The sequence below is a fragment of the Drosophila ananassae genome, chromosome XR (genome assembly GCF_017639315.1).
Source record: "Drosophila ananassae strain 14024-0371.13 chromosome XR, ASM1763931v2, whole genome shotgun sequence".
NCBI classification, from domain to species: domain Eukaryota; kingdom Metazoa; phylum Arthropoda; class Insecta; order Diptera; family Drosophilidae; genus Drosophila; species Drosophila ananassae.
This window is the reverse complement of record NC_057932.1, coordinates 19012043-19026530: the sequence shown is the minus strand read 5'-3', so window position 1 is coordinate 19026530 and position 14488 is coordinate 19012043. Positions and strand designations below refer to the sequence as shown.

At 42.5% G+C, this 14488-nt stretch overlaps 2 protein-coding genes across 5 annotated transcripts in view; both read right to left on the bottom strand.

Moving 5' to 3' along the window:
* Positions 1 to 14488, bottom strand: part of LOC6504520 (glycine-rich protein DOT1) — an 87249-nt gene that overhangs the window by 45851 nt on the left and 26910 nt on the right. The window lies entirely within an intron of this gene.
* On the bottom strand, positions 4509 to 5962 carry LOC6504519 (keratin, type II cytoskeletal 3). The gene has a single exon (XM_001967023.3). It carries the CDS (start codon positions 5699 to 5701, stop codon positions 4667 to 4669), a length of 1035 nt encoding a protein of 344 aa, XP_001967059.1. The 5' UTR covers positions 5702 to 5962; the 3' UTR covers positions 4509 to 4666.

Below are 14488 nucleotides of genomic sequence, written 5' to 3'. Positions count from 1 at the left end.
GGGTCGAGGTCATCCCTTAGACAGGACTGCCTAGTGTCCTAGTTACCCTGTAATCGCCTTCTCGTTATTATTATTAATAAATGATCAAAAGTTCATAAAGCGAGGCGGAAAATTGCCAATTCCAAGGCTTCTTAGCACAAATTGATTGGCAAATTAGAGTGGTGGCAGGAGGAGGGCTATTTGTGACGAAAGACAGTGGATTTTATTTATTTTTTGTACCAAATACTATATAGTTGGGTAAATAATTGTAGATTTTATTTAAAAAAGTTAAAAATTGCAAGTCCTGAAGCTCATAAGACAGTAATAGAAGATTAGTCTTTAGAATTAGAAGGTTTTGTGATGAAAGTTACTGCACTTTTATCTAGAATATTATAACTCTAAGCCTGAAAAGTCCAACATACTTCCAAATTTCAATCAAGAATGTCCTTTTTACAGAGTATCCCTCGAGTCTATACAGTTTTCTCCCCTTCCTCATGTGTGGGAGTGCGGTTTCCAACTTTTTTTTCATGTTTTTTTAATGTTTTTTATGTTTTTTGTTTCTTGCTGGCCCCAGAGACGATTTCGGTTTCAGTTTGCAACTTGTTGGCATTGCTCTTCGATGCCTGCACTTGTGCCGGAATTTGTTTTTTAATATTGCACTCATCCACCCCCCCTCCCCCACGCCTTCTTTGTTTTTGGGAAAAGTTTATCTGGCTGGGATTTGTGGGTCAATTGGTGGCAGAATCGGGGACAGGGGCTAGCCTAATTAACAAAGTCCTGAAACCGAAAGTTCCAACTCTCTGTCTCTGTCTCTATCTCTGTCTCTGTCTCTGTCGCTCGCTTTCTAGTCCTCTTCCCTGACCTCTGACCCGTGCATTGACATCCTTTTGGCGTAAAACTGAACTGAACACTGGCAAGTGTGTCAGGTAATTGCGTTCAATAAGCAGCTCTCCAACTCGAGACAGAGACAGAGACAGGTAGTCCTTTCGCAGAAAGAGAGAGGGATGATAAGAGAGAGGGGTAGAAGGGGGGGGGGGGGGTTGGAAGGACCTACATACATGTCCTGAATGGTAACGAGTGTCACTTGCCATTCTGCATAATTGGTTTCTCAATTTTCTGGAAATTAAATTGCATTTTTTTTATTTATTTCCAAGGATATATTGTTGTTGTCTCTTTTACTCCTAATATAGCCCTCTCTATCGCTCACTTTAAGGACTATTTGTTTTTTATTTTTCTCTATATTTTATTTAGCTTTTGGAAGCCATTTCCTTTTCTCAGTGCAGTCCACTTTCATGCCCAATAAAGCCCAAGACGACACCCTCTCACTGACACCCCTCCTGCCCTCGTCCTTCCCTCGTCCTGCCCTCGTCCTGCTCCTGCTACTGCCCACTCTGACCGCACAAATTTGGAGCAAGCCAATGATTAATTTATTCGAAATCCGAAACGAAATCGTGCGAAAACCAAATTTACTCGCCACACAATTTAAATGCAATGGCAACTCTGGTGGGGCGAAAAAGGGTTCTTTTCCGAAAGAGAAATATTTAAGAAAAATTATAAAAATTAATAATAAATTAAGGAGTTCTAAGTTAGCTCTTAGTTTAAACCTATCTGTTGGCTGTATAAATAAAATATAAATAAAATAAAATAAAATAAAATAAAATAGAAATAAAATAAATAATAATTTAATAAAATACAATAATAAAAAATAAATAAGAAATAAATAAATAAAGGAGTGTCTAGTGGACTGTCTAACTCTCCCATTTCCTTCCTTTCCTTTTAATGCCAATCGATTGATAATTTATCGATAACTCTTTTCCAACAGGATCCTTTAAGGATCTGGGCTTAAAACCAGAATAAAACTGTCTTAGAGTGCCCTTTTATAATTCCCAAAGTATTTGAAGGAAAACCAACATTTAAAGACAAAAAAATAATAATTTGAAGAAAAATCGATAAAAAATCGATATATGGCAAGAGAGAGAGGAAGAGAGAGAGAGAGAGAGGATAGCCCCTTAAGCTCCATCCAATAACTGTCTGGAAAATTTGAAAGCAGATTGTTGGAAAAACTTCTTCGAGGATAATTTTCGCTGCACTTTCGTTGTTTACTCACTTCCAGGATCATTATCCTTAAACCGAATTTATTGAATAATATTAAAGCCCCATCGCCCCTTCCTCCCTTCCCATTTTTGTGGCGAAAACTTCATCTAATCCCCCTAGCCCCCCCTCTCTCCTTCAGGCTCACTTAACCGCACAAAGGCTCTTTTTCAATTCCAATTGGCATCTTCGGTGGCGCCCCTCCCTGCCACCCCCTCTCAGATCCTGACAGGACTTGAATGCAATCAAGGATTTTTTTTCTCTTTTTTTTTTTGCCGGCTGGCCAAAAGTGCGCTTTCAGCCATGTTCTTTCGGGCGGACACGGCTCGGCTGCTTGTTCAGTCGCCACCTCGGCCTTACCCCTCCTTTGGCTAATCCTTGCCCTCCAGGACATCCCCCACCCCTCATTGGCCCCCCCCGAATTACACAGTCTGGCCACGATTATAGAGCCCGGGGCATAAATATTAGCAAAGGCGTTGCCGTTGACGTCTCTGCAGTCATTTAAATGTTGTGGGTCGCTGTGGTCTCAGATCCTGAGCGGTCTGCTTCGTCCTTCGTCCTTCAAGCTCTTGCCTTCCTGTTTCTTACTTTCTTTTTCCAGCAAATGGTACTGGTACTGGTCCTGGTCCTGGTCCTGCTCTTGGTCCTGCTGATTATGCCTGTCAACCCAAAGTTTTTGTCAGACACTGAACAAAAAATTCTACTCACTTTTAAAAATAATACACTTTTAAGGAAGTTTCTAGGAAGATTTTTGCCAAAAAGGATCACTTCTTCCAGCTCTATATCCTTTTCTATTAAAAACCCCTTAACTTTTGAGTAGAAAACCCTTTTTTTTCGCAGTGTACTCTTACAGCTTAACCCTTGCCCTTCTAGAAATCCAACTTGCCGCACAATGAATTAAATGAATCTCAATTTCCGTTCGGTTTGCGGTTAAAAGCCGCAGCACTCGTCCTTCTCCTCCTCCTCCTCCTCCTCCTAGTCGTCCTGGTCGTCTTAACTGCCTTCCCCCACCCCTACCCCCCTCTACACCCTCCTTGAAATGCAAATTCTCGAGCGGCGAAAATGAAAACAAGCCGAAAACCTCTCGCTGCAAGAATGGCTCGATGGAGCAACAACAACAACAATGTTGAGACGAAATGGTATTTCGAAGCAGTTCCCCCTCCCCCCCTCCCCCTCCCCCCTTTAAAAATTGCATCAACTGCCTGGCTTTCGACGCCCCCCCTCCCCCGCCTCTTCAAGTCAAGACCCGTAAATTGCTGCAAGATGCCCCGGAAAGATGCCAGGGGCAAGGATTTCTGGCCTCCAGGACACCTCCTCCATCCTCCATCCTTCTGCCTGAAAACTTTTCAGGCCGGCTGGCTGGCATGGCGGGCGAAGCAAAAGTTCTTCTTCTACAACTGCACCGCTGATGATGAGATTGCGGGGGTCGAGAGGAGAGGAGAGGAAGTTCAGGAGGCCGCCGCTCAAGTCGCTGGGTCGCCGGGTCGCCGTCTGCGAAACTTTTGCGATTTGTTTGCGCGAAATAAACGCGACGCAGATAATTTGCGCAAAACTTGGTCGCCCAGAGCCGCCCGCCGACAGATGCAAGCCCTGAAAACTAAAAAAAAAAAAAAAAAAAATTCACAAATTCCAAATCGAGAGAATTCCCACTGCCATTCCCATTCCATCTTGTTCAACAATTTCATTTTGGGAATATATATAGAAATATATATAGAAATATATATATATTTTAGGAATGTCCGACAAATAAACCAACCGAAATGAAAATGTTTCGTGTTTGTTTAAAACTTGTTTGCCAAACTTTTTGTTTCTGTCTTTCTTACTTTTTTTGTTTTTTATTTTTTGATTTTTGTTTTTGGGTAGAAAGTTACGGGTTGTGGTCTTTGATTACTGAATCCATTTACATTTGACACTCGCTCTCTGCTTTGTGACTTCTTTTCTGTCAGAATCAAATCCATCAACGAGTTGTCCAACTGTCGAGTTTAATTTAACTGTAAACTAAAGAGTGGCGAGTGGCGAGTGGCGAGTGGCGAGAGATGTGTAGGCAGCTGAATAATTGAAACCTTCAACGAGTTGTTAAAATATCAAATATAGTTTTAAAGTAAAGAGTAGCGAGTGATAATTACGTGATAAACTTTACAACGATTGACGACTGAAGAGTAGGGAGTAGCGGGCTTAAAGTTTAAACTAACTATCGAGTTAAATTATAAACTAAAGAGTGGCGAGTGGCGAGAGATACTCGGCTAGGGACTGCAACTGAAATCTAACAACGAGTTGGCAAAACATCAAGTTCTGTAGTAAACTAACGAGTGGAGAGTAGGGAATAGTCTTACATTTATCTTTGCAAAGAGTGACGAGTGAAGAGTAAAGAGTAGCGAGCCATCTCGCTAAACAGAAACCATCTCGCTACAATTACTTCCTTTATAATTTTTCCCCTCTTTTCTCCTATTTAAAATTTATTCACAGAAATTTGCGACAAAACCATCATAATCAGAACTTCACGTGGAGCTGTGTGCCGCACATCCATATCCTCTCGCCCGTCGCCCGTGTTGTAAAAGCCACTAGTCCCGTCCAGTCCCGTCTAGTAGCCAGTCAGTCAACGGCCGAAGGGGCGGGGTCGCTGCTTCCGTGGGGCGTACATATTATGGAACTCGTTGGTGGAGATAAAGTCGATGATGGGCAGGCGGTTGGTCAGCGGCACCTCCACGTTCTTGGCCGAGAGCCCGACACCGCTGGTGGCCACTCCGCCGGCAATGGCCGCCAGGCCATGACCCCCGTTGCTCATGACGAGGCCGGTGGCTCCGCCTCCATAGTTCCCGGCATTGCCGCCGCCCACTCCTCCAGCGCCACCACCACTGAGATTAACTCCGTATCCTCCAACGCCTCCCATAAGACCGCCACCGCCACCGCCTCCGAGTCTGCCTGGCATTCCGCCGACATAGCCGCCCTGCAGTCGCATCTGCCGGCCGGCCGGGAAGGAGCCGACGACCGGCGGCTGGTTCACTCTCTGGCCGAGATGGTAGAAGAAGTCGACGCCCTCGTGCGCCCGCGACATCGGCATGGTCATGAAGCGCTGATCGATTCGATGGCGGGAATAGTTCAGCACCTTCCGGTGGCTCCGCTTGTGGCTCGCTCCGGACTTGACGGCACCAGCTCGCTTCCGGTTCGAATGGCCGGCGATCGAGTCCTTGGCCAGGAAGAGGACGGGCGTGCCCCGGCCCCCGATCTTCCGACTCCCGGGACCGGCATCGATCAGTTTGGTGCGACGTATGGATCGCTTGCGGGACACCGAGGAGCTCTTCGGCCGGATCTTGCGCGACTTGGCTGCCGACGTCGCCGTCGCCGTCGTCTTGCGGAGCGGCCGGCGGTCGAAGGACCTGGCCGACGGCGCCCTGTCCCGCCGCAGGGCCATCACAGTGCCAGACTTTGGCTTAAAGGACCTCTTCGATCGCATCTTCCGGGCGGCGGCGGCGGCACCACCACCCGCTCCGCCCAAACTGCTCTTGGGAGTGGCCTTCTTCGGCAGCTTCTTGGGGCAGCTGCGAGGGGCGGCAGAGACCTTCTCGAAGGCGGACCTCTGGCGACGATCTGCGGTCCGCAGCAGCAGCGATTGCAGCTTCGGTTTGGTCATGACTCCCGGAATCAGAAATCAGAAATCTTGAAAAAAAACTGAAACTCTATTGCTGGAATTTTGGAGCCAAAAAAAAAGAAAAAAATTGACTTGAAATTTTGATCGAATATTTTTGGGGGATTTTTGTTTAGGGGGGCAGGGGGGATGTTGTATATTTTTTTTTGTGGATCGGCTACCGTTCGGTCTCACAAAAAAATAAATAATAACTCGAATACGACTCGGTCGGTCGGCTTGACGGCTGATTTCGGACTGGGGGGAGTTTGGGGGGGGAGCTCCCAGCTGGGGGGTGACAGGAGGGGCCTACTAGGTCTCCATCTCCCACACACACACACACACACACACACACACACACACACACACACACACACACACACACACATATCTTCAACTTGAGCACGTTCCTTGAGCCATTCCTGTTTCCTGTCGGCCTCTTGACTCGTTTGTTTGTCGCCCCGACCTCTTTTATTTGGCCTCCAGGGTCCGGGGTCCAGGGTCCAGGGTCCAGGACTCGAAATCAACTTCCGTTGCTCTGTCCCTCTCCCTCCATTTGCATAACAAGCCGAGGGACTTAAAGGGTTAAGGGATGTGGCGGTTTAAAGTTCCTCTTCTTGGGTTCCTCATTAATAGATCGCAAAAATGTGGCTCCTTTTGGTGTCAAGTGTTGCGTTTCATTTAAGGGAGAAAGTGGGGGGATTTGTCGTGGGTGGAGAGAGTGATGGTCTAGTCCCCCCCTCCCCTCCCCCCTCCCTCCAGCTTGACAGCCAAACACATGTTGGCTGAATGCTAATTTTCTGAGCTCCTCAAATGACACAAAAAACACTCGGAAAGTGCACTTTAAAAAACAAATTTGAGGTTTGTTGTCAGAAAATAAATATTTAAAAAATTCTAAACATTAAATTAATTAAAAACTAGACATAATTCGACTTTTTTAAATTAATTTTTCAAAGAATTAACAAAAAAAATTAAACAAAATTAAGTTAAAAATTATTTTGAAAGAAAATCAAAATCAAAACCACCTTCTTCTTGAATTTAAAAATAAAATAATCCCCTGACATTCTTGAGGAACATTATTCAGGAGAGCCACAAACAGGAAAAGGAACAGGAACACACACACACACACACACACACACACATACACACGCACTTGAGGCAGCTGGCAAGGACAGGACAGGACAGGAAATCAACAGGACACACTCGCTCTCTCTCTCTCTCTCTCTCTCAGTCTGGCAGAAGGACATGGTGCAGCTGGTGCCGGGACTTCCGGTTTTCGGTCAGTCTTGTGATATATGATCAGAAATCAAGTCTTACTTCCCGCCGCATATATAACTCCATCACTCCTGGCAGGACGAAGGACGCAGGACGCAGGACGAGTAAATAGCAAACTGGAGCAATCAGCTTAGGTCTGTCGTGTTAGCATGTTTTCTTTCTACCTTTTAACTCTCTTTCTTGCTTTTCTTCCATGATTATCACGTTTCTTCGGCCAGCCAGCCTTCAACATCAATATCAAGTATACGCCGCATTGGTCGGCCACATAAATTCGAATAGAAAGTAAAAAAAAACAACTAGTATTACTATTTTTTTTTGGTCCAACACCTCAATAAGTGGCAAGAAGTTGCAAGAACCTGCAACAAAATCTTGTTTTCCGCTCAAGCACATTGCGCTCAAGTTCCCAAAAGGGTCGACGAGGCAGCAAAATAAATATAAAAACAAAACAAAACAAAACAAAAAAAATAAATAAAAATAAATAAAAAAGTAAAAAAAAAAAAAAAAAAAAATGCCACGAACCAATCCCAGAAGTGCGTCCGTTTGTTTCTTTATTTTATTTTGCCGCACAATTTCTTCTCTTTCTCTTTTCTTCTTTCCCGTTACTCCTTTTTCAACTCCTTCTTCTTCTTGTTGTTGGCTTGTTTCTTCAACAACAAAAACAACAGCAACAGCAACAACAATAGGCAGAATGAAACCTCAGTCGACAGGTTCCTTGGCCAAAAAATGAAAGGATACCATGTAGGGTTAAGGTTATAGACTAAGTGATACCCTTTAGGAGTAAAGATATTTTTAATAAATATTCTTGTATAAATATTTTTTAATTTTTAACTATTTTTTAAGTAATAATTATGTTTGTAAACCAATTAAAACTTTTTTTTTATAAATATTTTAAGATTTTTTGAAGAAAAAATAGGTTGGATTTGGAACTAATCAGGGCTACTAACTTAGTACTAAGTACTAGTACCAATAATACTAAAAAAAAACTACCATAACCTGCCTAATCTACCCCTGCTACCCTCCATTTTTCAGGGTATATGTGTTTGTTGTTTTTTAGCCAAAGAATAAAAGCAAATAAAACAGAGAAAATAAGAGGAAAAAAAACAGTAGAAATGTGCACATGCTTCGTTGCCTGGAGTGCGCTATTTTGCACCTACGGGATTTTGTGTCTCACACACACACACAAACACACACATACACACACTCTTACACTGGGAAAAAAAAAACAGAAAAACACACACTCCGACACACACACACAGATGCAAAGCGGTGGAAAATCCATTCGAAATCAGTCAACGCGCCAAGGCTCTCATTCAGTTAGAAACAGTCGAGAGGTAGTGGGGGGAGGGGGGGGGGGGTATGAAAGGGGGTAACCTCACTCCCTACCATTCCACTCGTAGCCCCCCCCCCCACCCCGGAAGTGCGGCTTGATTTACTCAACTCGTTTGCTCGCTCGTTTGTTTCCATTCTGCTGCAAACATATTTTGCAGCAGAGAAGGCCAGCTTGCAACTTGCAACTAGCAACTTGCAACAGAAGCAACTTGCAGCTAAAATATTTATTAGCTCTTGAAACAAAACGGAATAGATGTGCGGTCTTAAAGATATATCTTCTGGCCCGCTCCAGGACCTCCTGAAAAGGGGAAATGGTGTGGAAATACTAGCACTAGGCCAAACAAAAGGCAAAAAAGTCAAAAGAAGGCAATGGCCACTGTTTATTAAAACATTTCTTACGCATCATTTGTTGCTCCGAAAGGGGAGGACGAGGAATAGGGAAGGAAAAAGAGGGGAAAAGGAAGGAAAAACTAGAAGAAAAAACTAAAAGAAAAAACTAGAAGAAAAAACTGTACAAAAGTCAGTGGAGAATGCAAATGAAATGGCCCAAAAGGCACAAAGAGAGAAGAAGCAAACAAACAAACAAACAGAGGGCCACAAAATGCTGACTTCAAGCCTGATAAAGTGAGGGCTCACAGGGCGTATGCGTAATGCGGATTACTCATACGCCCCGTATGCCAAAACTGAAGCGATCTAACTGGGGATTAATCTCAAGGGGATGAAAAGGAGAGTCTTTCCGGCCATCTTTTTATGTAAAAAAAATAATAATTTTGTAATAAAAAACACAATATTATAGAGTTTATAGTCTATTTTTAGTATTTTTAGTAAAAAGCTAGTATTTTTCACAAGATCTAGAACAAAAATATGTCTTAATTGATCTTTTTCCAGTCTAGCTTCAAAAAAGAGTAGCTACACTTAAAAAAAAGGATCAAAAGAACAAGAAATATTATAAAGAATTATTGAGAAAACCTAGTTTCTACAAAAAGGAGCTGATCTAGTTCATAAAATACATCCCTTTGGTAAGAAATCTACTAGAACCCCCCCTAGTTGCAACTTTCAACCAAAATAGCCCAGAAACTAGAACAAAAAGCGGCTATAATTAAGCCCAGTTAACAGTTGGCCAGACTTCAATCAAACATTTAACCAAATTAGTAGTATTTCTGGCCAAAAAGCACTCCCCCCCCTCCCCCCGCCAATTGTTCCCATGGGCCCACAAAAGTAGGCAACAGATTTTTGTGCCTCAATTAAGTTTGATTTGCTGCCAGTTCTCAGTATCAGTATCAGTATCAGTGTGTGTGGCAAAAGGGCAGCACCAAATGGAAATGAAAATCGAAATCGAAATCGAAATTGTATCCTGATGAAGCTGTCCCCCCCCAGGCCCCTCGCCCCCCTTGCTAACACGCCACCGCCTCTTTACCCGTCATTAGTTTCGCAGTTTGTGGACCTTTTCATTTTTTTTTTGCTCTTTTCTCTCCTTTGCTTGCCACAAATTTAGTGCCTGGTCCTGTGAGTCCTGTGTGTGTGTCCTGGTGTCCCTGCATGTCCCTTCGTCCTTGCTTGTCCCGTTTTTGGCCATTACCTTTGGCAGTTGCGCCTGGAAATGACATTTTCACATCATTTGCTGATGTGGCAAATGTGTCTGGCTCTCTCTCAGTATCTATCGGCGAGGCGCGAGGACCTTTTCTATCACTACCAGGACAACCAAAAACAACAACAATAAGAACAACAACAACAACAAGATGATGAAAACAACACCCGCTTAACCCTCGTTGACCTGTGGTCAGCATTTGAGTGACTGAGAAGCATATTTTCCTGACCATTTCCCATCCTACTCCTTCCCCCTCCTCTTTTTTTTTGGGGGGGGGGCGGGGGTAACAATTTTTTGGGTTTATATCCTCGACTGCAGCAGCACTAAGCCACAGGATACCGCACACACACATCCTCCGCACACACAACTTGCACAATTTGAGGCAAAAACGACGACAGCTTCCAATCATAATGCCAATGAAATGAACTGGCCATTCCACCCACTCGCCCATCCATCCATCCATCCATCCATCCTTTCATCCTTTCATCCTTGAATGCCAGGACCAATAAACTCCAAAAGCAAACTCCTCTGTGAGAGTGCATGTGTGTGTGTGTGTGTGTGTGTTCTGAATACCCCCGAAGGCCATGTGTGTGGCTCCATTCCACTCCTGCGCTGCATTGCCGTTTCAGAAACGTGTTTTCGGATAAATAAGGATATTATTACCTTAAACCTTCAGTCCCGCAGCCCCGCAGCCCCGCAGCCCTTGATCCTTAAACCTCCTTTTTATCACCGATTTTAAATCAATTTTTTTCAAATAAATTTGCTAAAAAATAAGGTCTTAAACTTAAATATATTTAGAAATACTTGAAAAATAGAAAATAAGATTTAAAATAATAATTTCTTTGAAAAATACCAAAAAACTACAAAAAAAAAACTAAAAACTTGCCAAGAAATAAATAATTTAAAATAAATACTGAAATTAAAAATAAAAACTGACCAAAAATAAATATTTTTTTAACTCTTTTTAACTTTTTAAGCCACAAACCCCTTTTTTAAACCCCAAACTCCCTAATCTTTTGGAAGAAAACCCCCCCTAACACTCCCCTTTTTTTTATACCCACAGGATATTAAGGTCCTGGCCATCCTTTTTGGCTGCTGATGCTGCCCCCAGGCCCGAGCAACCCAAGAATCTGCTTCAAATCATTTGATATTTCGTCTGCGGCTTCAGTTTGCTCTTTTTTTGCTGTTTTTTTGTTTTTTTTTTTTTTTTTTTTTGAAGAAACCCCCCCTATATCTTTCAGCTGATTTGGCATTTTGCTTCTGCTGCTAAGTGATTCCCAGCCAGAAATCATTTAGTTTGGAAAACGCATCTCTCAGACTCCTCAGACTCAGTCTCTAATGTCCTTTGTTTTCTACTCCCTTTTTTTTTTAGGTGTGACCAGGCTCCTTGATGGATATTTTCTCGTTATTTGTTGCATCCTCACTATCAGTGTGTCTGTGTGTGTGTTTTTTTGGCCATAAGGGGTGGTGCGCAATAGCAGCGTACTTAAAAAATCATTTCTTGTGCTGACGCAGCGCTTAAAGCGCTTTTTCATCTCAGCTGGCTCTTCCTTTTCCCAATTCCCTTTTGGTTTTCCGCTTTTTCTTTAGTTTTTCCTCCTCATTTTTTTGTTTGTGCTTTTTTGTTTATGCATTACCCCCTTTTTGTGTCCCTACTCCCTAGTATTTCTTTTAAATTTTGTTTTGAAACTTGTTTTTTGTCGAGTTTTTTTTTTAATATTTATGATGGGAGTAAGGTATTGCTTTCTAACCATTTTTTAGGCCACTTTTTATGACTTCTTATGACTGTTTCCTTAAAAATAAGTCATAAGCTTGCTATTTCTTTCTTTTCTTCTTAAATATTTAAGCTTTAAGGCCGACTTTTTCGCTTTCTTGGCGCTTTTCTGAAAGCGAATGGAATTTATGATCATTTCGTTGCCTCGAATGCCCCTTTGTGTTGTCCTGTGTCCTGTGTCCTGTATCCTGTGTGTGTTGGATATATCCGCTTGTCACATCTGCGCCAATCCAAAAATGATTCTTTTCTGAAAAGTTTGCCTTCTGCCGAGTCGTAGAACATTAGGCCACAAAACTTCTCTCTCTCTCTCTCTCTCTGTTTCTCTCTGTTTCTCTCTCTCTGTCTGTCTCTGTCTTCTGGCCTGGCCAAAAAGCAATTGCGCCCACTGCTGCAATTGCTCTTACTCTTATTCTTGTTGTTGTTGTTGTTGTTGTGGCCGCAGCTGCCAAAATGTCTCGTGTTGAGGTCAACTAACACAACTGGCCTGGCCTGGCCATCCTGACCATCCTGGCTAGTCCTGCTAGCTAGTCCTGGGAAGCAAATCTAAACCAAAAGTCCTCTGCCGAGTCCTGGGCCAAGTTTCTTTCGACAGAAGGCCAGGAAAACTAAATTAATGCTTGGACTTTTCTTTTTTTTTTAGGACTTTTAGGGACTAATACGAATTCTCAGATGTCCTTACAACAATTATTTACATTTTTTGTCTAGAAATTATAGTTCTTGATCAAGTTTTCCCTAAGAAACTATTCAAAAACTTGTTAAAAATTTATATATTTTATTTATTCTATAATTTCTATAATTCTATTATTTATTTTTAAATTTTTCTATTATGTATCTATCTATCTTTCAATATCTATCTTTCTATTTTTTATTCCTTTATTCTTTTCTGTTTTATTATCTTTTGTTTTAAGATTAGAAACCAAAAGTACCCCCACAGTAGAGTATCTGCAGGAATCACGGCAGGAAGTGGAAAGTGGGAGCTCCCAAAGTGGGAGTCGTCTTGGGCCCTGCTGTCTTAGCGCTTAAGTGCGATGGCATTAAGCTATTAGCATAATTTTTGTGCATTATCATTAGGGGGGGGTAGCCCCCCTAGGCTAGAGCCCCTGTTGTGGGCTAAAGAGATTATGCCATTTATCATTGACATATTTCGTTCAGAAGCTGCCTCGGAACAAAAAATGGACTAAAAACGCATCCCGAGGACAACATTTCAACTTACTTACTTACTTACTTACCAAAAAAAGAGCACAAAAAAAAAAAGGGGAAAAAAAAACAAACCGACAAAGTTATCTTCTCAGAAAAGGACAAAAAGTTTCGCCTTTTTTTATGCCTTTTTTTATCCTTTTTTCCCTTAGAAGATGAAGATGAAAGAAACTGCACTCACCTGCAATGAAAAGAGAGAAGAAGAAAAAAAAATCAGTTTTTTGTTCGTTTTTTAATGCACTTTCGAAGGCAACTATTTGATAGTTTATTTAAGGCACTTCCGGCTTCCGACTAATTCAATCAGGTGGGATTATTATTTAAGGCCTCTCGAGTTGATTGGATTTTCGGTTTAATCTTGATTAACCCCCTTGATAAACTCCATACTTTTCAGATCATAAACTAAATTAGGGAATAAAAAAAACCACAACCCCCCTCAAATCGCAATAAAAAACGCACAAACATCATAAAAAAAAGCCAGTTGATTGATTTGCTTTCTTCTGGATTTTATGTCCTTATTTTCTTGAAGCAAAAAAATAAGAAAAAAATAAATGGTACTTGTAGGGTTAAGGGTTGTAGGGTATTTCTTGAAATATATCCTCCTTTTTAGGGTATAAGAAATGTTTCTACAGACCTGCTATTAATAAAAAAAAAATAATAAAAAATAAAATAAAAATAGTATAGGGTATCCTCTAGTCGAGTCTCCAACTCCATGCCTTTTTCTCCTCACGAAAGGAGTGCCTGGATTTGTTTTTCTCGCCACACACACACACGCACACACACACACACATATGCTGGAAGTGCTGGAAAATTGCGGAAAATGGAGAAAATGGCGAAAAACCTCAACTGGAGAGTCCTGGTCCTGCTACCGGGCTCTCTGGGGGCTCAACATTTTAATTGCCTCGCTGGGAGAGGGAGGGCGAGGGGGGCAGGCACGACTTCCAATTTCCAACTCGAAAACTCCAATTTTCTTTTGGGGTGGTGCAGAGAGGGGGGCAAGTAAGAGGGGGAGGGGGGAACTGCTGCACTTGGATATAGAATATATATGGAATTGTATAAACGACTTGCCAGATAACTCGCTAAGCCGCAAAACGTTCCGCACTCGCTTTACTTTTATTTCTGCTTCTTTCTTATTTTTTGTACTCGCCTCTGACCTCTGACCCCCCCTCTGTACCACCCCCTCCTCCCTCAACTAATCCGCCTCAAAATTTATTTGCTTAATTTCATTTGTTGGCTGCAACTTTGGAGGGGGAGGGGAGTTGGAGGAGGGGTCAGAGGGCATACAACTGCGGACGTGCGGTAATGTTTTGGCTTAAGTCCTGCCCCCACTCCCCCTCTTTCTCTCTCTCTCTCTCTCTCTCTCTCTCTGAAGAATCCCAACTGGGCACTGGCCAAAAGGGCTTTGGACTCCACTTCGGATCATAAATAATCGCAGCCAGTTTATAAATCAGGCCTGGAGATTCGTCCTCTCCAGGTCCCATTAGAAAGTGCTTACAGGCACGACTCGAAGTATTTTTAATTAATTAAGACTTCAAATCAAACAGAGACTGCTCCGCTTGAGAATCGGACGGGAATTGGCGGAGATATACCCACCAGAGTGGGCCATAAGGGGGTTTCCTGCGATTCCAAGGCAATT